Source organism: Melospiza georgiana, chromosome 5 (assembly GCF_028018845.1).
Source record: "Melospiza georgiana isolate bMelGeo1 chromosome 5, bMelGeo1.pri, whole genome shotgun sequence".
Classification (NCBI taxonomy): Eukaryota; Metazoa; Chordata; class Aves; order Passeriformes; family Passerellidae; genus Melospiza; species Melospiza georgiana.
Genome location: NC_080434.1, coordinates 51,457,809 through 51,482,433, shown reverse-complemented (window position 1 = coordinate 51,482,433; position 24,625 = coordinate 51,457,809). Strand labels below are relative to the sequence as shown.

At 38.1% G+C, this 24,625-nt stretch overlaps 1 protein-coding gene across 1 annotated transcript in view; it reads right to left on the bottom strand.

Annotated features, from left to right (window-relative positions):
- The window catches only part of SMIM14 (small integral membrane protein 14), a 38,044-nt gene extending 13,419 nt beyond the window's left edge, over positions 1–24,625 (bottom strand). Inside the window, exons 1-2 of the mRNA XM_058025085.1 lie at positions 24,578–24,625; positions 9,729–9,839 (exon numbers count right to left, since the gene is read on the bottom strand). Of these exons, the coding sequence (XP_057881068.1) occupies positions 9,729–9,803 (75 nt within the window). The 5' untranslated portion in view covers positions 9,804–9,839; positions 24,578–24,625. The remainder of the gene's footprint in view (positions 1–9,728; positions 9,840–24,577) is intronic.

Sequence of the window (24,625 nt, the reverse complement as noted above, 5' to 3'; positions counted from 1 at the left end):
GTGGAGGGGAAGTTTGGATGAAAGTTTGTGGAAGAATGGTATAAAGCTGAACCAGACTTCACCTGTTCTCAACAAAACCCTCAAAAAGACTTCAAATACACTCAGTGTTTTCAGACTGGGAACACTACAGAGCTGATGAGAAAAATTTGAACAGAGAAGTGATTCTTCAAATACATTAACTCCTAGATACTTAAAAACAATATTATTAACAATGATTTTGATTTTATTAACACTTCAGAGATCCTTGTGTGGCTGAAAGTGTGAATTCAGTGAAAGATTAATAGCTGACTGTCTGATCTAACATCTACTAAAGTCAGCAACAGCCTTTTCATCTTTTCCCATATATTCTAAAACAGTCCCTTAAGAAGAACACAAAAATTAGGCAACTGAAACATAAGGGCGTATTCAACAAAAGAAGAGAGTGAAAAATGTTGCAAAACTAAATATTTATTCTATTAATAAAAAGGATCATATCCAAATTTTAACATTGTCTGTGCAGTTTGTCATTCAAATATAATAAATGGCTTAGTGCACATGTGCCAAACAATGAATTACTTTGTTTTTTATTGTCCAAAATGAAGTAAACACAAATTGTAAACAGCATGAAAGCTAGAAGACAGCTAAAAAGAATAAAAATTTTACAGTTTTAGTACAGTACAAACTTGAAAAAATAAAAGTAAAAATATTAATTACAAATGTATATTATTTAAAATACAACTGTGAACTTTTGTTTCCTCCAAGTACATTTAAAGTCTTGAATTGCCTAAGTTAAAGTAATTTAAATTAATAATCCCTAAACCACAAGAACTCTTGGTCAATAGGAATATTTGGTTTCTATGAAAGCCCTCACAAATTCCTGGAAGAGGCAGGAATGGCAGAATCACAGCAAATCAGTGCCCACTTAGTGACATATCGTGAATCCAAACTCAACACAATACCAAGAAAAAAGAAGCAACCAAGTTACTTCCAGTGGTAAGAGAAAAGGGCTCTTCCTCACTCCTTCCCCATGACACTCAAATTTTGCATTCCAAAAAAAAAGGTACATTTCAAACAGCTCCTAGCTCCTATTTGAAACTGTTCTTCCTCTGTTTCCCTTTTCCAAATTATACAGCTTTTAGCCCCAGTTCATACTAACACAACAGTGTTTAGATGCTGCTCCTTTGAGAGAAGGACAGTTTCAACATGCCATCTTGTGGATCAACAGCATCCACCCATCCAGCACACCTGAAACCTGTGTCCTGCTGCTCTTCTTTCAGCAGATGCCATGTTATGGTAGGAGTCTGCACAGCTTTCAGCAATGAGAACTTCCACTTTTTACAGTCCCCAGCTGTGAACAAAATGTGAACAGTAAAGGGACACTGCTGGTGGCCTCTGAAAACTCTTTTAGGAAGTCACCATATTAACTAAAGTTTGTTTTGGTTTTTTTTTTCATGTGCACACAAACATGCCACTGTGTGGTGAAAACAGGGTGTGAAGTTTCACTGCATTTTAGCTGCTCCACAAAATCACTGCAGTCCAAGTGAAATAGTAAGCCCAGTGAAAACAGCTTCATCTAGCTAAACAGAGACCTTGTTTTTCCACCACAGGGACCTCAGCCACTAGGACAATTTCAGTCTTCCTTGAAAGAAGTTAAGCTGCTTTGCATTGCTCATCACAGATACCTGCTGTGGAGAACAAAATGCACACTTTGTCTACCTATATAGTAAATAGTTCTTGCTTCAATTCCTCTGCTTCCTCTTCAGACCAGTTTAGTGAAACTCTTCAGGTGAATTTTCAGAGTTTGCTACACCAGAGTTCAACAGTCTCACAATCTCTGTGACTGATCCTGCAATCTCTGCTCAATTTTTTTTTAATGGAAGTCAATAGCATATACCTGAAAAAAAGATTCAGGGTTTCTATCCAGTGTGAACTCTTTTTCTTGAGAGCTAAATGTATTATTAAGAAATAAATAAATAAAAAAAAAGGACAGCACACAAAGATGAGGGAGATACTAATGATCAGACAGCTCACGAGTTTTTTCAGGAGAAACAGCAGCATAATCCCTGTCCAAAAGCACTTTCCAACTCCAGAAATGGTGTACTATAGAGATAATGAAACAAGAACAACAGGACTCATGGCAGGAACAAAGCAGTCTAGTGTGAATGGCAGATGAGGTGAAAATATATTATTAGTATACTCTTTATGTAGGGATAAAATAACTACATTTTAGAAGAACTCTTGAGTCCACTCAAAGCAGAAATAAGTCCTTGGAAAAGACACAAATGAAAAATTAGTAAGTTCATGAGACAGTTCAGGGAAAGACCTCCATACAAGAAATTTTGATAGATGAAAGCCCAGAGAAATGTGTGAAAGAAATAGATGAAAGAGGTACAAACATAAGAGAGCAAAAACACATAATGGCGGGAATGAAAAGAATAGTTAAGTAGGAAAGCAAACAACTAAATTGATATGGTCACTTATTCCATGAATATAAGTAAATTTAAAACGGAATCAGAAAGAGTGTTGATAGAAAATTTTACGTGATAACGAGGGCAAAGCATCGTCCCTTATGAAAATACTTTTTTGCAATTTAGACCAGCTGGAAGCTCTGCTTTTGCTCTCCAACAATGCCAGAAGATGAGAACACAATGGCATACTCCTGATTGCAATCTCATGCTTCTGGGTAATGAAATCATTGTTTAAGCTTTGTTGGCAGCCGTGTCTGTTCTCTCCAAACCACATAAACGATCTAGTAAACAACATGATAAATAAATTGCTATGGTAGTATATGCCAGCCCTGAATACAAGCCAGGCTGCAAATTGAATTGCAGCATTATCTGTAAGAGTTCAGATTTAAAGATGCAAAAAATGACACCTACATGCATTAGTCTGCTACAAGCTGGCAAAGAGAAATAAGAGGAAAAGAATGGCATACTGATGGAATTTAATTGTCTCTTAAACTGGACTAGCTTCTCTTAGAGGAACAAACAAGGAAAAAGTGAACACTGCCTTCCCCACTCCTTCATTTTCTATGAGTAATTAGAGAGAGAATTAGAATAAATTATTGTTCATACAAGGACAGAATAACAGTATGAAATAAAAATACAGAGCCTGGTCCTATGAGATGGCATGTCATTTTCTCCCCAATAGCAAGTGAGAGAGAAGGATGGTTGCTACATTTCAAAATAATACTCCTAGATTACAAACCAACTTTTAAGACCCAGAATAACCAGCCAGTAATGACAGAAGGAGAACATCAACTTTCATATTGAAAGACATGACATTTTATGGAGGAAGATGCATCAGAAGTCCCAGGGACCACTACAATCTGGAGCCCTGATCTGGACACGAATACATTCTTCTCTTCATTTTTTCATTTGTTCTGGGATTGCTGTTTCACCTTGGTGTCATATAGATCTTTCTTTTTCACACTTCCCTCACTTCCCTACAATTGCCTGACTTACTGGTACTTTATTTTACAATTTTGCTGACCTATGATATCAATGACATCCTCCTTTTACTGAATGCAAAGCAGAATGAATTAGCAGTGAAAAGAAGATGAAACAGTGATGATCAGGACCATTACAAGGAGCTCACAGCATCTCCGACTATGTGAACTACTAGACAACAAATACACAAACCAGAATATTGAACAGAAGCATCTGAATATGTGCACAAACAACATACATATCTCCCCAGAGGACATTTGAAAAGTCACGTCTAAAATGTAAAACCAAAATATGTATAGGCTTTTTGACCTAATAGTTGAGTATCTTCTCCAAAATTAGGCATATTAGCAAAAGAAAAGTGTACTCCCACATAGGCAGCCTTGAGGAAAAGGCTTAGAACCCACAGTTCCAAAAGATACAAACTACAGTTTGCTCTAAGTGTTGATTACATGAGGCCTGAGAGAAAAAGCATAATTTTCTCCTTTTTCCTCAAAAGAGATTGCCATACACATCTCTGGTCATCGGAGTTCAGCCATTCATAGTACAAGTTAGATCTATTAATTATTTCTGGAATATCAAGCTGAAAGAATTTTCAGTGCATGATTTTTTACACTGCTTGCAATACACGATGCATACCTTGAGATGATCATGAGGAGTGACAGAAATTTTTCCTTTTTTTTCCCAAATATATATTGGTTAAGAAGGAGCACTTTCAAGCACACTACAAAGCTCAGGAATGGGAAATGTAAAGAATGACAGACATGTCCAGAAAGTCCTGATTCCTAACCCCTTAGAGACTCAAGTGGACACCACTTTTCACAGCTGTTTTCTTTTCTAATATGTCTGGAAAATAGTCTCCATTTACACTGTTTGAAGAAGAATTAGATTCTAGGTTATGACATGCACTGGCAGTACATGAATTCAGTAATACAGTTTTTGGCCTTAGCTGGTGCAACACCAGTACCTTGAGCACTCAGTGAAAGACAGGAAAACGCAAGTCAGTGAGCATGAGCACTCAGGTCCAGTCTTACCCTCTGCCACTCCAACCCTGTGTCTTATTCTTTTGGGCTGGTGTCTAAGCAGGTGCATGAAGGCTTCTCCCCTGCACCTCTGAAGAATGACAGCTTCTCTGTCCTAATGAACAACCTAAAGTTCAGCTGTTGGGAAAGGTCCTCCTTGAATCAGCTTCAATGCAGAGGACAAAAGGGGCAAGTGAGAGCAAAATGCAGTTTCCTGCTCTTGGGATGTTTGGCTAAAAACTATAGACTAGAAGTATAATCTGCTATATAAAAAAATAGAAGGTAAACACCATGGAACATGTGTAAGAAGTCTCCAGTGCAGCCTTCATATTTTAAAGGACATTTTAAATTATAAAAGTGTATTTGGTATAGCTCTGGCATGCTTTCAGTAAAAGTCCCCATCAGTAGGGAAAGCCACTTTTGCTGACTTAAGTTGGGCTTAGCTGTGCTAACATCTTGAGAGCCTTTCAATCATTTGCAGCACATATCTATTTTAGTAACCTGTGTTTATTTTGTGCTGTTTACACAAAGTCTCCTTTAGCCAAGACTTGTGGCTGGATACGATGCTGGATACTATCTCAGACTATGCCAGTTTGAAAATGTAAAACTCTAAAACGGCCTGGTCAAAAGAATTATGCGGAAACTTGATTGACAAAAGAGTTTTTGAACCAATTATGTTCAAATAGTTTGAGAATTTGCAACTTTTGCTATAAAAATCTAGTGACAAATCAAAACACGAGAGACTAAAATAGAGAATGATTTGGTCTATACCCTGAAGTTTTGATACAGCAACATAACTAAGCACGGACCATTACTTTGCAATTAGCTACTGAAGGACAAAACACGAGGTTGTAATTTCCACAGTGGTTTGTAAGTAGAACTGTTGGCAGATTATCAAAATGGGTTCTTTTACATTATAGAATTAGGAATATTTTGGGTTAAAAAACATACCACTCATTTTTGTAAAAACCAGTATGAGAGAATTCTGAAGCCAGTTTTTGTAAATCAAATAATTCTATACCAGAAGGAGACAGAAAAAGGATGTTTACTTGACACAAAGTCATGTGTGTTACTGGCTTGCTTGGACAATTTCTGGCCACTCTAAGCAGTCATAAGCAGGTTTGAGTCTTCACGGAAGATGCTCTATGTATGATTATTCCTCACCACATAAAACACATAAACTGTATTTAATGAGACTGAACTCATTAAACTGTGTTTTCAGTCTAGTTTTCAAACTTGAACTGACCCGTGGGCCAAGATCAGCCTCACCTACTAAGAGACCATCGATATCCAGAGGAGTAACATAAGGGAATCAGATTTTTATATTACAAAGTAAGTGAAAAAAGGGGAAATAAAAAGGTTTAAATAGAACATCATTCTCATCAAGGGATCTGCTATCTTTTGCCAAAACTAAGACAGGAACCATTTCCTCTGGGTACACAGAATGTCCTTCATCGTGATTCTTTCAAACAAGCATTCCCCTTGTCTGACAGATCCCCCCCAATAAAACAACTTGCTGTCATTTGCTGTTCCTCATTCTTGAACTTTGGCTCTTTCTGTCAAAGTAAGTTCTGCAGGGGGAGGAGACTGAACTGAAGATAAAGTCATGCAAGCTAACAAACCTGTCATTGTCTTTTGACAATTCTGGTGCATCTGCAGAGGATGGAAAATCTTGTGATATTTTTCTTCTATGCTTACTTCCTCTTATGGAAGTTCCCAATTAACTGCTATATCCATAGAGTAAATAGTGAACCCAACACACAATAGCCAAATTGTTATTACACAACACCACCAAATCATAACAGATGGTGCCATGGGTATCACATACTAGAAATGATATTTTTGAAGTCACAGTCAAAAATTTTAATTTTTAGTGTTTCCTAGGAATATTTGGAGATCATAATATCTGCTTATTAATTACAATAGTCATACTACAGAAACTTACACGTGTGAAATGTTCATATTTTGACCCCAAGGAGAACCCTGAAAAATTCACTTCAGTTTACTTCAGGAAAATAATAGAGCATTCAGCATAAAATAATTCAATGCCACTTAAGCATGTATATATACATTCTAAAAACTTTGTGTATGAACAATATCACCAAGTTAATCTAATAAGCAGCAAAATATCTTTTAAAATATTATGTATATTAGAGATACACAGTTCACTGACTATAAAATCTTCATGGTATTATGAATTAAGAAGGAAAAAACCCAACAAAACAAAGCCCTGCTTAGTCAAGGAAAATGAAAGACAGATAAATAACCAAGCCACATAACTAAGTAAGAGGTGGACTTTTAAACAGCTTTCTTGTTTGTAATTTCCTGTGGTGTTGCTAACAACAGAGAGCAAGAAGAGTTTAAATGACAATAGCTTTTCTTTTTTCATTGTATTAGCATTAATTGTACTATGAGATGAACTGAAGTCTGCATTTCAAATAGAGATTTAAACTATATGCTATATAAAACCTCCAAAGTAATGTATTCAACCACAAATTAAACTTTGAATGCCACATACACTTCATAAGAGTGTCAAAGTAAATATACCAATTAAACTAGAAGTTAAAATTATCATATTGGAAATTAAAACCAGAACTTCAGGTTCTAGAGGTAGACTTCTTGACTTCCTTCTGATTTTGGAATAGCAGTGTCATTCAACTCTTCTGCACAGTTAATTCTAACAGAAATCCTGTGTATTTGAATGAGCTAACTCTACACATAATAGTTACAACTGAATATATTATAACTTATTTATTAGCGGGAGCCTTAATTCTTATCAGTGTTGGTTTAGATAGGTATAAACAAATCATTCTGTAAAAATTAGTTTACTTAAACAGAAGTTTAAAACATCTACAATGAGTCATGGGGGTTTTGAACAATGTCTGGATTTGCACAATTACTGGATTGAAAGATCTTGAAAGTAACATTTTCACATTTGGGCATCTCCTATAATTACATTATAATCCTGTTAAATTAGATTCTATTAAATCTTATCTCTGAACTTCTGCATTTACAATGCTCAGTCTGGAGATAATTGCAAACACTTTTTTATACAATTTGCTCCAAAATCCTGTCAAGTATTGCCAGCTTTAATACCATTCAAATGTACTCAGGTGTGTTTTATACCTATCTATATTAAAAAGAATCAACAATTAAATACATATAGGGAACCATTCTGGGTACACAGCATGTTTGGATATATTTTTCTCACCCAGACTCAGAACAGATCACTTAGCTTTGTTTATCAAAATTTTGATTTTGAAGTTAGAGTTTCAACTTTTAGAGGCAGTGTGTACCCAGTCTCCATTGAGACTTGAGGGTTCAGCAATTTTGAGAACCAACATTCACATGTTCTTTTTAGCACAAACAGTAAAACTTCTGTTTGCTTATATCGTGTAAGACTGAGTGACAAAACAGCAGCTTAGAAGGCAAACTCTTACTGAAGCATAAAAGTTACAGATGCAAAAATGGCTTAGCAAGTCTCCTGCTGAGATCATAGCACAGGTTACTTGAGGATAGTCTGGCTGCTGACTGAGACTTCTGAGACTTTTCTTCTCTAGATTCTGCTAAATTATCCTAGCTAGTGATTTGGTCTTATAAATATTTAGGAGCATCTGCTTTGCTTTTTAGAGAGATGAAATCTGGAATTTCTCTTTACTCCTCACAGTTCCAAGTACTAATTGGTATGATCTTTTTGGAGGGTGGATACTGAGCAACAAACACCATTCTTGCAACTGCACAGAACACTGTTAGACTGCTCTTGGTGACTGCCCAAGAGCATGCACCTATTATGTGCTCTGTCACATTCATAACACAGGAACTAGTGCTCCTCCAAATGATCCATTTTTACCCACCTCACACTGCTTGCAGCAGCCCAGGAACAAAACCTCACACACATTTGTGGCATTTCTTTTAACTTTGGACACAACTCACTTACACTGTTCATAACTAGAATCCTCCAGCCACAACAAACAGAACTGGCTGACCAGTGTCATTGCCTGTCAGTACCTTCTAGCAAAAAAACCAAAAAGATTTAAAAATGCTGAATGTTTTAATTCAGGGGGTGAAAATTCTGAACCATGCTAGTTTAGATTTGCATCTGACAAGCCTGAGGAAAAAGGGCAGCAAACATGAACCCTCCTTTCTTCCTCCCCACTTCTGAACTTGGTTCTGGGGTTCCTTTCTCACGACTTCAGCCTGTGTTCAGAAGCTTCAAGGTTCAGAATCAACACAACTGTGGGATATGGCACAAACATCATGTTGAAGACAAAAAGAAAATCCTTCTTGGGAAAGAACATAGAAGACTTTGAAATTGTGCCTCTAACTGGGAAGCACTAGGATGGCTAGGCCTGATGTAAAGGACAACTATTCTCTACAGAAGTCTCAATTTTCTGCACCTATGTTTCAGCAGCACCTTTCCAAAATACTGTTAAGAAACCTCTGATCCTAGACAGAATCTTCCTCACACAACTGCCTTGAACAGTTGACGTACTCAGTAACTAAAAATAATATTAATTTAGGCCCTAAGAAAGAAAATGTGATAAAAACAAATATATGAAAATCAATAATGGGAAGTACATCAAATGAAGCTGATGTATACTGTAATCTTAAAAAGAATTTACCAAATTAGAGCTGTAATCAAATTCACCTAATTGCTCACAGTTCATAATTGTTAATGTTATTTTAAAAGTATATATACTCAGAAAAAAAAGAAACACTTTATAGCTTATTTTTCAATAGACATTGAATTAAGTTCAATACCGAAACAAAGAAACAGCTATTTTACAGGTTATAGTTAGAGCAATGTACATAACTTGCTCAAAGTTGTTCAATCTATCAATGACATGGCAAGAAACAGAACTCAAAACTCAGACTCACTGAACTCTCAACTTCAGTAGTTTTAAGAGAGCATTTTTAAAAATTTAGACATCATTATCTTGCCATATGAGTACGTGCAACTTCATATGTGTGGAACTACCTTGACCACAAAGACTTTGCTGGGTAGTTTTCTTGGTTTTTTGCAGACTGAAAAAAAGGCATAAAAAAAAAAACCTTTCAAGAGAAACAGTGTGAATGGTGTCAAAATGTAGCTCTGGGAAATAAACAGAAAGCTATCATTTGTATTGACTCTGCAAAAGCTCATCAGAAAGTTGAATACACAAATTCTAACTGTACGTGCTACTGAATAAGCAGAATCAAAAGCACCAGTAATTGCAAATCTGCAAGAGCTGAAGTAGTGCCTGAATAAGCACCCTTCCAAATATCCTCATGTTATCCTTACCAGATTAATCAGTCTTCTCATTGCATGTTCATGTGAGCAAATGCATTCACAGGGATCAAATCCACCTTCTGCCATGGCTCTCTGGATAAACCTGAACTTGTCTCTGAACACCTAAGAGGAATAAGAATAAAAGGACAATGAACTCTTTCTCAACTGACCTTATTTTCCAGAGACTCACACATCAAGTTTCAGTTCATTTAATGCCAGGGTGAAAAAGCAAAACAAAGCAGGGTAATCCTATTATTCCTTTGGCAGTATGAATGAAGAAGTCTGGTATGTGCAGTTACATTTTGATGTTGCTGAAAACACTGTCTCACACAAATTTTTTTTTTGCAAGACTGTGTTTTTCCCCTGGGTTTTCTCACATACCAAAATGAAATACATCCTATCAAACAAGAAACACATAGATTAAATTCTTGTCTCTCGTCTGCACAGTGGGACTCTTAAGTGTACATATACAAATTGAAAGGTCAGGGGAACTTGTACTCCTAAACCATAGTAAGTAAGTTTTTTGCTAAAGGAAACAACCATCTTTGTTGTATATTGAAAGCAAACAGCAGGGGTACAAAAGTGAATGTACTTGGAAACACTTTAAAAATGGAGTTATGCACACTAATTTTAGATCAAAGAAGTAGGTGAATCACTTAGCAATACAGAATGTTCAAAGAAGCTGTAATGGACATGGCAGGAAACCAATTCTAGATTATTCATCTGCTAAAACCACTTATACCAGACATGTCAGGCATATTCAAATGTATGTTTAGTATTTACCAATAACTTTTCAGTGACTTAACTGAGGGTCAAACCATGCAGCAGACTGCAAGGCATTTCTACCCCTGTGGTCAAATCTGGGATTGATTTCTCTCAAACGAGGACTCAGGATATATTAGGTAGTTCTGCAAAACCATACTTAAAAAATATTTTTCACTTGCCATCTGTAAAGCTGTATTCAGAATGTGTTAAGTGTTGCATGCACTCAGGCTCTGATGTGACACAACTGGCAAGCTTGCAAAAAAGACAAACACAGCAGTGCAGAGCAGATGCAACCTCTCAGTTCCTAAAACAGGTACTTTATGAAGGTACCAGCCATTTGATAAGGGTGTGCTGAATCAACAGACATGTTCTGCAGTCATTGCCTATAGAAACTTACAGCCTCAATCACACATGAGCATTTTAATGTTTCAGTCTCACTAGTAGGAAGAGGCATAACCTATATGTCTGTAAGACATCTTCACTCAACAGAATATAACACTGCTACAGTTCTACCCTCTTGGGGGGAGAAAAACACAAATGCATTTCACAAGTCCTTCCTTTGTTAATGCCGACTATTCTTCTGAATAAATCTTTACTATGCTGGAGAGACCAGAGAGTAAAAGAAACTGAGAGATATCTGTCTTAATTATGGAGTTTGAACATCAATGCCCTTAATCTGTTAGGGTCTCCACTTTTTAAAATGAAAACTGAAAAAGGAAAAAAAGTTGAAGTGATGGAGGAAATTCTTTTTGCCTCTAGGAAGGCATACTCTGGCTATGTACTAAGAAGATGACTTGATTATGTAGCCCACAAGTCCCTTTGAAAAGAAAACCAGGCCCAAGTATCGAATTTTTCAATGAAGAGGTAATCAAGAACCAGTAATTGGAAGCTGTTATTAACCAGATTGAAAAGAAAAGCAAGGCATACATTTTTACCATCACAGAAGCAGATCAGTGCAACAAACTGCCCAAGAAGCAGTGGGATTTCCCACCCCTCACTGCATTCAGATATGCTTCAGTATACAGATTACTGAGTAAAGTACAGAAGCACCCAAGTTCAGATATAATGGCCTCCAATACATAGGAGATCAGATGATCTAATAACTATTTTAAAGAATTATTGTAAGGCTACTACACTAACTTACATGAAATTATTTCAGAACCACTAGAACCCCATGATAGCAATAGAAGAAATTCTTTAATTACACAGTCTCCCTGAGTACCACACCAAGCACAGGAGCATTTCTAAAACAATCTTAGGATAAGGAACAGATAAAAGCACTGATTACTAAACAGTGAAAAATAGGATATAATACTGACATCCACAAGAAGGTATTTGAACAAGAAATGAACAAGTTGCAAAAAAGTATTTAATTGTAACTTGAAATAATTTTGGGGTCAGTAACACATAACAATGTCACAGAAATTAACAGACAAGTGTTTATATTAAAGGGAACTGAAAAAATACAAACACCAAGTAAGAGTCACCACTGGTAAGACCAGGATAACATTCTCTATAGAGCATATAAGAGAAAAAAATTAGACAATAAATGGGAAAAGTTAATCTGTCATACAACATCATAAATTTAGATGGAGGTGAACTAAAAGGAATTTACCCCAAGGCACCTGTACATGACAAATTACCTCAGTGATATCTAAAGAAAGCACAAGACACATCACCAAGTAAAATGCCATCCAAACTTTGAACAAAAGATCTCTTTAAAGCTTTCCCACCTTCACATGATGCTGAAAAGAATCATCCTTTCTTCCCTCCAAGCCTATAACAAACTCTTTCATTTGCAAAGAACCAATATATTTTGGGAATAGCACTAGGTTTTCCCCTAAAATAAAGATGCTAAAATTGGGTTAGTTTAATATGCTTAAAATCCAGGTAAATAATTCCCCTTTATGCAATTATTTTTGATGGAACTGAAGGAAACAGAGATCTTATATGTCTGCCCAATTACAAAGAAGAGAGAAACACTCTATACTATGATTTTCATGTGCAAAATGACACCCTCATGTCTTTATTTCTCTTTAAAATATTCTTGAATTAACTGTTATTTGTAACACACCTCAAATGCATAAAGTACCAAGCTCTGTAATCAGATCTTAAGCTTTACTAGCATTTTGTGACCCTGTATAAGAGACTAGTATTTTTATACAGCACAAAGCAGGATTTCTTGGCTCCTTAGGCAGCCTGTTTGTATCAAAATCCTGTTCCAGAACTGCAGCGTGCTTCCTGCCCGCCTCCCGGTACTTGCAATTGTCTGATCTCACGTCAGCAGCTAACTCGTTCTGCTCAGCTCTGACCTCTTTGCTGTGAGTCACACAAGCTCTCCACCTTCTGCAAACACAGTCCTTCTACACACAATCTACCACAATGGGAGTATGGGCTCTGCTCTTTTCCTCCTGACTTGGAGAAAGAAATAAAATGCTTGTAGCTTTCCTTTACTTATTATTTCCAGTATGGTTTTTTGTTTATCATCACCTTGTTTTCCTTGGAGTTGACAGAGCTGGTTGGTATCAGCTGGTAGGATCACAGCAATTGGTAAGGCTATGATGTGAAATACCTGCAAGTCCTCTGACGGGCAGTGTCTTTTGCACAACTCAAAATTACCATATTTTGGATTGGCCATGTTACTGCTAGCACAACATTTAAATCACAGCATTTACAAACAGCTGGAAGACATGGTCAGTAAATATGCCAGAGCTCTCTATGATAACAGCTGAGAAGATACCTACTATGGCCTGCAGTCTAGCAAACCGACAGAGAGCATAATAAAGGAGAAAATTAGTAAACATGAACAAATATGATGTACCATCAGAGAGTCAATATGACCATTGCAGTGTAAAGAGGCTCACAGAGGTAATCATAAACAAAACTGCTGAAATTAAAGCACTGTGGTCAGAATTTGAATTACTACAATTCAGGAGTAAAGTGGAGGATGGTCTCTGATGATTTAAGTCAGAAATAAAAGCCCCCCCACTACTTTTTGACTTGAGTATCTATTTGAAATTGCAGCCAGTTAAGCCATATGGAAAATATTTCTAGTCTTTCATGATTTAAAAAATAGCATTCTCAGTTATAGTAACTATTGAAAATGGTTTCTTTTATCTTCCCCACTCCCAGTCCTACAGCAGTGTGTTATATTTTATACATCCTACTATCAAACCCACAATCTTTATGGCTACAATCTGGCTTGCAGGGGGGGGGGTTGTCCCTAGAGATTGTTCTGTATTTTGAATTATTGCAATCACTATACATTATTTCCCAATTCTGCAACACCACTCCTGAGTAAATAGCATGCAGCTGGTGAGCTCTGGGAGACACAAATTATACTCTGCCTTGCTCCACTGTAATAATTACAAAACTGGATTCCTTTCTACTGTGAAGGCAAACAAGAATGGTTGTGCATTTTCCATGTGCTAGATGCCCTCCAATGTGATTCTAATATGATGCTGATTAGCAAGATGGTCAAAGTGTACACATTGGTCATCTCTACTCCCTGATACAACAGACTGTCTAAAAGTATTTATCACACCAGTATTTGAAGAAACAGTCACTTTATAAGATACATAGATCAGAGTAACTACAGATTTATCATGGACTAAAGCAGGCATCTTCAGATCAAAACATTAAATTCATCAACTCTTTTCTCTCCTGGATCCAGGCACTTAAAATGTAGACTATCACAAACATGATAAATACAATGACTGAAGATTCCCCTGCTAAGAACTATTTCCAATGTATTGCTATTTTCCTGAAGACTGAAGGTAAGAAATCCTTGGGAGCAAAAATACCTCATAGCACAACAGGCAAATAATATAATCTTGCCACATTACTTTAAAGAGAAACAAAAATCCTATTCAGATCCTTGCTACTGTTTTTCAGCCAACTGCAATAACTTAGAATACAATTGTCAAATACCTATAAGAAGCTATCAAGTTAATTTTACTTTTGAGTTCAGTTTGGGAGAAGTGTGGCAGAACAAATGAAAATCGATACCAAATTTAAAATAAAATTACAGAAAAAAAGCAAATTAATTGCTCTGCCTCTTGCAGGCATTCTGAAAAATTATAAAGGGCTAAAATAGCAAAAGCCATACACAGAGCACAAATTATTCATTGGCCCAAAGACAAAATGCTCATTTTTATCTTACTGTCAGAGGCAGAAACCCTCTCTCTTTTACTCAACCATTATCTTATAAAGTATACACATTTACTTAAAAATTATGTGTTCCCTTGCCTTTTCACCTGGATCTAAGCCATACTAGTATCCATGTCTTCTCACAATACCTGACTCTTTTTGTAATTCTTCTATTCACAGCATGCTCCAAGTTTGGTTCTTTTGTATAATCTTTCCCACCTCCAAATATTTTCTTCTAGAATCTAAAACATCCTGTACATTGGCCTCATATAAGATGACATAACACCCTTGCATTCCTGCACATCAAGTCCTGCCCCAGAGAAACTACCAGGCACTGGGACTGCGTGACCACAGTACCCATTAACTCAGGGAGTGAAAATCTGCTTCAAGCAGGAAGAGACTGGTGTGATAAATTCCTCCTAAAACTCCTGATCACTGCTTTTATAGGAAATCTCCTCCTCCTTGGCCATTCTGCCCCCTAGGTACTGTGAGCACTCAGGGGGTAACTGGGACCACAACTGACTTGATACTGGGCATTTCAAAATGTCTCTGGGTACAACTCCAAAATCCGTGTCTGATCCTGCCTCTTCTAGGGAGTGGTCCTCTGAACCCTGCCTAGTCATACAGAGCCCAATTCAACATCTGTTAGCTGTACAGTAAAATAACAGATAAAGGTAGGGCAACACTGTTTACTAGTCACCAACCAAGGGAAGCCAAAATATTCCAAAACAGTGAATCCCAGATGAACTCAGAATTTTCTGTATTTGTTATGTAATGCATTTTCCTGTTGATTACCATCTTTTGTAGTATTTTTACTTCATGGACATCCCACCCTCCCACAGAATCCTGAGTGTTTTGTTACTCTTCTGATGAACTACCTACATCCAAATCACTAGCCTATTATTTAACTTCCTGAGTAAGACAGGGCAGGGAATTTTATCCACTGATTTCTGCAGCATATGTTTCTTCAGACTAGACTGCAGCACAGAGGGGGGAAACAATTTGCATGGATTTTGGGGTTTTCTCTTTAAAAAGCCAAACAGATGCATGTGTACATAGGACTGTCTGATTTTACCAGTACATAGCTTTGTAAAATTTCTAGTTCAATTGCTACTACCAGAAATGCAACACATTTCCTATCACCAGGGCAGTATAGAGGAGGAACAAGGCAAAAGTGGTAGCAGAGCCATTAAAAAAGCGAAGGAAGGCAAACTAAACAAAACAACAGGACAGTGCAAGGAAACAAAAGCATTACTAGTTGAATAGGGAAGAAACTTCACAAAAGCAACTATGAGAATAGGGACAAAACTGAAGAGAAAAATAAGCAGTACTTTGAAATAAAGAAATGCTGTTCTGTTTAAAGTTAACAGGGGCATGATTCTAAGGCAACAGAACCCGCAATAAAGACAAAGACACCACACTAAATCAAAATCAATCCAGAAGCCAAGGGCCTGGTATAAGTAACCAGTGGAGGTGGTCTTCATCTTCTAGAAAAAAGTAAGCTTGAAGTTTTCTAGGAAAACTTCCTTTACAAAGCAACTTCCTCTCTTCAAACAAGGCTAAAAATAACTTCTGCAAAAAAGAATCTTGTATAGAAATCGATACTAATTAAAGCATTCCAAGGATCTCTTCTGCTCTATTGCTATAATTTAGATAGTTCAAGTAAATATTCCTTCACAGAACTAAATCCTGAAACATGGCAACATTATATTTGGCTTTTTATAATGTTGATTTTTAATCCCTTTTATTAATAACCCAAGAGAAGCTCTCTCTCATCTCTTTCACACTTACAGCTGCATCCTATTTTTACTGGAATAAATACTATGACTCTCATCAGATTTAGTGCACCAGGATCCAGTAGCTCTGCATGATCACAGATCTCTAGAGAACTATTGATGATCTTTTTCTACCAGGCACCCTCCTGGGCATAAAACTGAATTTTCAGGACAAAAAACAAAACAAAACAAAAAACAACTGGCTAACTGGCAGAAAAAGCAAACCAGCCAGATATGAATGTGGGTCCTGCCAGCAAGAGAGCTGCCACAGTAAAGCAAGGCTCCAGTTACAGCTTTCTTCAACTAATTGGCCCAGTTCAGATCACCCATTTAGCTTTTCTAGGAAAAGAGCTGCCATGATTTTGATGGCTGATTCCAAAGTGGGTTCCTAGACACAGCAACACTTCCATGGTACAAAGCAACCATCTCCACTCTCCTTGTAATTCCAGGGGTGGGGGAAGAGCAGCTGGGTTTGTACTTGAAAGCATCAGCATGTCTCCCTGGACTTCCAGCTGCAGCCTAATGAATTGGCAAGTATTTTTTTACAACTTTTCTCAGGATAATTAACAAGATCTAAGATGAACTCTTCAATGCAGATTGAGCTAAGCCTGTTCCCTTCCTCATGGAAAAGTCAGTGCTTACCCATACACACAGATGGAAGCAGCTGGGGGAGTTCTTGTTGGATTCAACCAAATTGACTCACACTGGTCAAGTAGGAGCTTGAGACTCCAGCAGGGCTCCACACAAAAAATGCTCACCCAGCTACATCCTGCTCAAGGCATACTAGTTGGGTAACTTTGCTACTGTCCCACAAATCACCTTGTAAGTAAACAATGAATTCATTTTCCAGTGTCACTCATCTGATGTTTCTTAAAGATGCAAACATAGTACAAAACTTCTTAAAAATAGGACAAAGCCAAAGAAACTAAGAAATGCTGAACCAGCCACTACAATGACATCTGAAATCGGGGAAGGAGCTTTTGAGCAGGGACAGACTTGAAGCTGAGAAGTAACTGGTAAAAGTCTGAGGTATTTTCATGGTTGTCTTACAGGATTACTAGATACATCCCTTGTCTTCACTGTGTGACTACCATGATATTCTGAGCATTGCTAGGCTGGTAACATTTTCACCCTGAAGTGGACATTTGGAGTTGCTCTGTGTGGGGCAGAATATTCTTCTGAGCCCATCTGCCAACAACAGTGCTAGCACCTAGAGCAATGAAGCAGGAATCAGAGCATAAAAACTTCAACTACTTAAAATTATGGTCAAAGCCCTTTCACAGCCAAGCATCACCACCCTTCTCAAACTGAAGTATGTGAAAAAGTTCACACCCCTTCAAAGAGTGGCAGGTTCTACTAAGAACCTGGCAGGAAGCTTACTATTTCTGGGCTGGGCTAACCAAGGTCACAGGTATGCTGAGGTGCATCAGCTCAACACAGAATGGCATATCAGGGAAATACAGATTATACAGATGCTTCTTTCAGCATAGTTAAGTATTGTCAGCATCAAGTACAACTCTCAGAGGACAAGAACCCACCCACTGAAACTCCTCACTGTTCCTGTACTGTTTGCCCCCTTCTCTTTCCTGGTCAGACCCCAGAATGTCAGGACAAAAGATTTCAGGCTTTAAAGGCAATAAGGCTGATGTCAGTGACCAAAAGTGAACTCCCTAAGGGAGCTAAATAAGATCTACCAAGATTAAAAAAAGCTATGTACTTATTCCCATGCAGGTGGCTCAACATTTCCTCTGGGCAACACTAGAAAATGAGCTAATTATGCACATACAGTCATGGACCAAAAAAGCAGTCCAGCTATTTTAAAATTCATTTAATGATATTTGATACAGAATGTTATTACCAAACTCCAGCTGTCAGCTTTGGTCATCCTTTTGTTAAAATGATGACATTTTTCTGAAAGAAAGCTCTCAGAATATGAAAACCAATTAAGAGAAGATGTCAGTGACACAGAGTATTGTCCAAAAATAATACCCTCTTTCTGCTAAGAAAAAGCTTCAGCCTCTTCTAGTGTAGGAGACTGACAGTGGTCTAGGACAACAAAGTTATTCCTATTGTGCTGAGTAACTAATGGCTATTAATAATTTTATTTCACATGTCAATACAAAAATGTGAGCTATCCTCTGTAAAATTCCTAACACATATTTCAACCAGTTTACAGAGCAAACTGGGAGCCCTCTCCTGTGGTTTTCAGTAAGGCAAGAACTCTTACTGACTTTCATGGTCCTTCCACCTCAATACTAGGTAGAAAACCGGGGCATATTAGCTCACTCTCCTGCTTTTGGTTAGTGTCTCCAGCATTACAGACTGCCTCGCTTCTTGCTGACATTTCTCTTCCCTTTCCCAAACAAGCACCAATCTCCCAAATTCAGCACTCCTGCAGCTGTAGGAGTGATGCACTGATGCAGGAAGCAACACATATTAATCCTGAAAACTCTGCAGGCAGCACTTCTGCACCAGCCCTGCAAGGACACCCATGCTGTGCCAGGCCAAGCAGGGCCAAAGCCTTGTGCTGCTTTGGGAGGCCAGATTCTGAGCAACTGGCTAAACAGGGAACAGGAGCACACCTAACAGGGGACAGACAGCACCCACACAGGGAACAGGAGCACACCTAACAGGGGACAGACAGCACCCACACAGGGAACAGGAGCACACCTAACAGGGGACAGACAGCAGCACACAGGGAACAGGAGCACACCTAACAGGGGACAGACCTGCTTTTGCAGGGAAGCAAGAATAAAGAGCACCCTTGCAGATGGAAAACTGCAGAGGTGAGGATCTCATACTAGCCCCCCATGGAAGCAGAACAGGGAACCCGACTTTCCTGTTTATTACCCCATCTGAGAGATGCTTTGGGCTTCACTTTTGGGCTTCATAGTACAAAACTAATAATTTACTTTTAAAAGTATTAGAAAAGCATGCTTCCATAAGAAACTATATAACCTATTGTGCTGGTTTTGGCTGTTGAAACATGACTTTGCTCAGTCTGTAAAAGAAAAAGGTTATGCTGAAACACACCAGAGCTAACCACGAGCAGCCAGGCAGCTACTGCAGCTCAGGTGGCCTGCAGTAACTCATTATTTCAAATTATTCTTTTATAAGTGTTCATCATTCAGAAATTTTTAGACATTTTGTTTCTTTGCAAAATTAAACATGAAAAAGTCTCTTATTCAGTCCTTTACAAAAAAACATACAGTTTCAAAAGGAATAAAAATGAAACTTTTTCCACCACATTAAGGCAGCAAATGTAGCCCTACCATGAGCTATGAAGCTTTTCTATACTAGTATAATAAGAGTACAATTGCTTGCATTAAAAAATACCTTACTAAATCCTTAAAACTATAAAAATACACTATTCCTTAATGTCACTCTGATCACATACAAACACAAAATTATACTGAAATTCTTTGGAATGCTTTCATTATTTCTTTCTCCAGGGATGACATATGTTTCTAATAACTTGCCACTGAGCAAACAGATTTAACAGGGTAGCAGCATGCTGAGAAAGATAGCAGGATTTTCAATTTTCAGATGAAAGAAGCTCTATTCCCTGGCAGCCCTACTCCTAACCCCTTTAGGCCAGATCAAATTTTATCTGAAGCTAGCTGGTGCCTGTCTTCAACTTCAATGGAAGTTCAATCAGCTCTTTTTTTTTACATACCTGCAGTAAACAATTTGAAGCTTATCAATTAGAATTTTTCAAATCAGTATTTTTACCAGAGGGAACCCATAGCAATTAACAGGATTTCTGGACTTGGTTATTTACATATGTTTAGCTACCAGATGACCCAGTTTTTACCAGAGAATATCAACCACCTAAGTCAGCAGACTCACAGACTAGTTTAGATTATCAAAAGGAAAGTGTTATGCAAATTACACAACATTCCCCTGCACCTTCTAGCAATAGATTTTAAAATCCATTATATTAATTGCACAACAAAAATCTACAGTTCTGTTTCACAAGATCAGGATCAGTTTGCAGTACACATCTTACCTTTTGCTCCACCATTTTCATAGAGAAAATAATGTATTTTTCATCTTTAATGACTTTTGTTCTACATACTAATTTGAAGCTAAATCATCTGACAATCTTCATGGCTCAAAAATGTCTCTTTTATATAAGAAATATAATAAGAATATTTCCACATTTCACAGAGCTCTCTGATAAAATGTAGTATTTTACGTAGTATTTTCAAATAGGGGTTCTTAATTATGGGTCACATCTGATGAGTCTCATCTAGATACCAGGGTGAGGAACCCCTAACAACACTGCAATCACTTGCACTGGAATCCTTGTTACAGTAAGGTTGCTCACACCAGGAAGCTTGCTTTCACACTTGATTTAGTTCAACTGCTTGAAGAGCTAACCCCAACTTCTCTTCACACCTTCATGTAATTTCATTCAGACAGCTGTCTTTTTTTTTTCTAAATAACTTTTTAATGTGTGAAAAAAAACCATAAATTATTTTATCAAGTTGTCTAAGAATATTTCCCTGCTAAAAATAAAGATTTTATGATTAACTAATGGGAAATATATGAACATATGAAGAAAAAAGACCAAAGCTCTTATACTAGAGGTCTGTCTTTGACAAAGATTCAACAAATAAAGTAAATGAGCATTGCATCTGCTTATATAATGTAAATGCTTGCTGCTACACTTTTGTCCAGCTTTTCTGGGTTTTTTTCTGATAAAAATATTTTCTTTCTGAGGAGCGCTCAGTGGTTTGGATCTGACATTTGTTTAAAAGCTTTATAAAGCAAGAATGAAACTATATTTAGCTCCAGAAAGCCATGCTTTTTAATGCATGCAAAGCTGCAGAAGAATCAGAAGTAATCTTAATGAGGAAAACTTTTATCAAATGTAATTCAATCTGTTCTCACCCAAATGGGACTAATTTGTTCAATTATCTATAAAAATACCAGTTAGACATTCAAACAAAAGCTTCTGAAGCATATCTGTACAATTAACAACAATGCAAATGCACGATCACTCAGTCATGCCAAGGGCTGCTCCTCTAAGCATCTTCCAATTTTTCATGAAAAGCCCCATCAATCATCACTAAGGGACCTTTTTCTTGCCCCAGCCTCAGCCAGCAGTGTGGAATAGGTGGTGGGAATAGGGAAGAGGATAGGACCATATTTCTTCTCTTACTGCTAGCAGAACCACTGTTCTGTCAGCAAAGTAAGACTAACACATCTAACACACACTGATCCTTCTCCTATCCCTGACTATTCCTTCCTAATGAGGAGCTAAGGAGTCTTACTTCAAATGAGGCTCATTGGGAACTAGGGATGCTAGATGCTAATGTGTCAAGGCATACAAGCTGAAGGAGCTCTTCTGGGAAAATAATTCCTCTTCCTTTTCACCTGTACAAGGACTGCAAGATTCAGCTCTGTGGCAGAGCTTTAGAAAGTTTTCTTCACTTCCAGTGTACTTACAGAGGGTTTGGGAGTACTTGGATTTTCCAAGAAGTATTAGCATTTTGCAGAATCAGCTGCCTCATTAACAATTAGGTGGATCTGTATGCATTCATAAATTGAATCTCTAACCCAGAGAGTTAAGGCAGAATGTGCTTAGCATCAAGTTAATATCTAGGTATGTAAATGCAAACATGCAGAGTGTGTAACAGCATGTGTGCAAAGTGGGGTCACAGGCTCTGACCTGTGTCCCAAGTAGAAAATGGCCAGATGACAACAGGCTGTATATGCAAAAATGCATCTGCCAAAACTTTTTCATATTTGTTATGATGAGGAATCTGATAAATGTTCAAAACATAGAGAGTAAGAATTTGATACCTGGTATTGTCAGGCCACTGTGACATTTGCCATTGCATTGCCATATGCATTTATAAGAAGAGAAGATCTTGCTTACTTTCATTATACTGGCCCTGTGAAGTCTCATGATGTTGTAAGGTCAAATTCTGGTATGACAAACTTCAGCAAAGACAAAACTTGGTCTTTAAGAATGTATGTCAAGTACCCATAATACCTAGAGGGGAAAATTCTAAATGTACAAACATAGTTTTATTACACATTTGTTATGCAAATAACATTCACACACCACTTATTCTGAAGTTTAAATATATGAAAGTAGGAAATGAGAAGTTAATAACAAAACTAGAAGTCAGTTAGAAACTAACTTTCTCCAAAACTAAATACCAACTTCTTGAAAGCAGGTAAAATAGTTTTAAAATTATTGGAAGGATGAATTGTTTTAAATGTAAAATATTTCTTTAATAACAATTGTATTATTCTCATTTTTCCCTTAGAATAAAAGAACATGGACTGCAGAATATTGCTCATGTAACTGGGCCATGCAGTTTGGAACTTAATGGACTTGACTGTGGTTTATGTAAGGTGTTGCAAAACCATCACTGTGTGCACAATATGAAGAACATCATAGAACTTTGTGGATTATATTTATTTCTATAGTCTGCAAAATTGTATCCAACTAGGCTAAAAAAAGATCCACCCAGAACTACAAAACTGCTCCTACCATCATCTGAGTTCTACAGCAGACCAGGGCTTTTGGTCCCCAGTGGGTCAGGAACGTCCCTGCCGGCCCAAGAAGGACGTGCAACACCTCAGTGTGGAACTTGCAGTAACACATCCTGCATAACTTTGCCCTTACTTAGCTCCATATACAAAACAATCTTAAATTACTTAAAATACAGAACTCTGTACCACTCAACAGTTAGACAAACATTGTAAATCTTGCCTTTTACAAAGGGCAAAAAGAATCAAAGATGTTGGACTCACCCACCACAGTGGCAGGAGAAAGAACAGTGCTTAGAAGTGAATCAACTAATGACTGCTAACATTACAATTTATTTCATCTGGCAAACTGCTTCTATCATTTCAAGCCTCACTATCAGCGACAGGTTCACTTTTTAAAATCAAAGACTGATTTCTTTCATCTCATTGAGTCACAGGAATTGGATGAAATTATCAAGGATGTAGGAAGAGATAAAAAAGTAAAACTGATCTCCCACACTTCTGATTGTTTTGAACTTAGGTCTTCTTTTGGAATGTAAAATGAATGAGTAAAGGTGGATAGCACACTAATAGCTAAGCATTTAAAGACTTCTAATACATAACCCATTAACACTCACTAAAGATACACACCTTCTCCAGCAGGCACACTAACAACATTAACGCAAAATGCTATTAAGACCCAAATGTTAGATGTCCTTGCCTCCAAAAACGGGAGTTGGTTTTCAAGACTTATCTATCTGCATAGATCTGGATGTTCAGACAGTATTAAAACACAAACAGTCTACAATCTAAACGGCAAACCTGAAGACACTTAACAAGGCAAACAGGTGTTTGTCAGGAAACCAAAGTTTTTGATGTAGGTCTTGCAGCACATTCACGCTGGTTAGCCAAGGCCTCAGAACTGCCGTGGAAGGCAGCGGTTGAGCTGCAGGGCAGGACAGCTGGGGAACCCAGCACAGTGGCAGCCGCAGCAGAGAAATAACCACATCTTGTGCTCTCCAAGGCCAATATACCCTTCTTCACTGATTCTCTAGGAATCACATATTCGAGCATACATGAAGAGCTCCTGACAGGAACCCTATCTTTAATAAATTAACAGCAGTGTGATACTGTCCTATTCCCGAGATTATCTTTCACACGACATTGTTTCATCTCTCCCACTTCAGCTGCACCCTGTTCGCAAAGCAGGGAGCAGCCTGGCAGCACACATCCTGGTGTCTGCACGCCACTGCCAGCTTCTTTAAAGAGAGAAACCTAAACCTCTTTGGCTCAAAGTATCAGACTGCGATCCTTTAAGGACAAAAAGAAAACCGACAGAAGAGTGCCACTTCGCATGAAAATCCCCAATAACCAGAAAAACCACAATCAGACCAGCTGATAAGAAGACAAGCCGACGTTTCTCTGGTTGGAAAAAGAAGGAGAGCTGCCGGACACCGAGTGGAGAGGTTCCGGCTCTCCCGGTGTTTACCTTCCCGGCACCCGGGAAAGCGCGGGCGGCAGGGACGTTTCTGCACTTCAACAGGCTTGAAGTTACCCCGCAGCCCCCACCGGGGCTCGGCCGCCGCTCCCCGGCCGCGGAGGGTCGAGCGAGGATGTCCGCGCAGACCCTCGGCCGCCGCCAGCCCGCGCCCTCCCCGGCCCCGCCACGGCGGCCCCGCTCACCGTTCTCCGGCCGCCGTCGCGGAGCGCTGGGGGGCGGGGGCAGGGGCA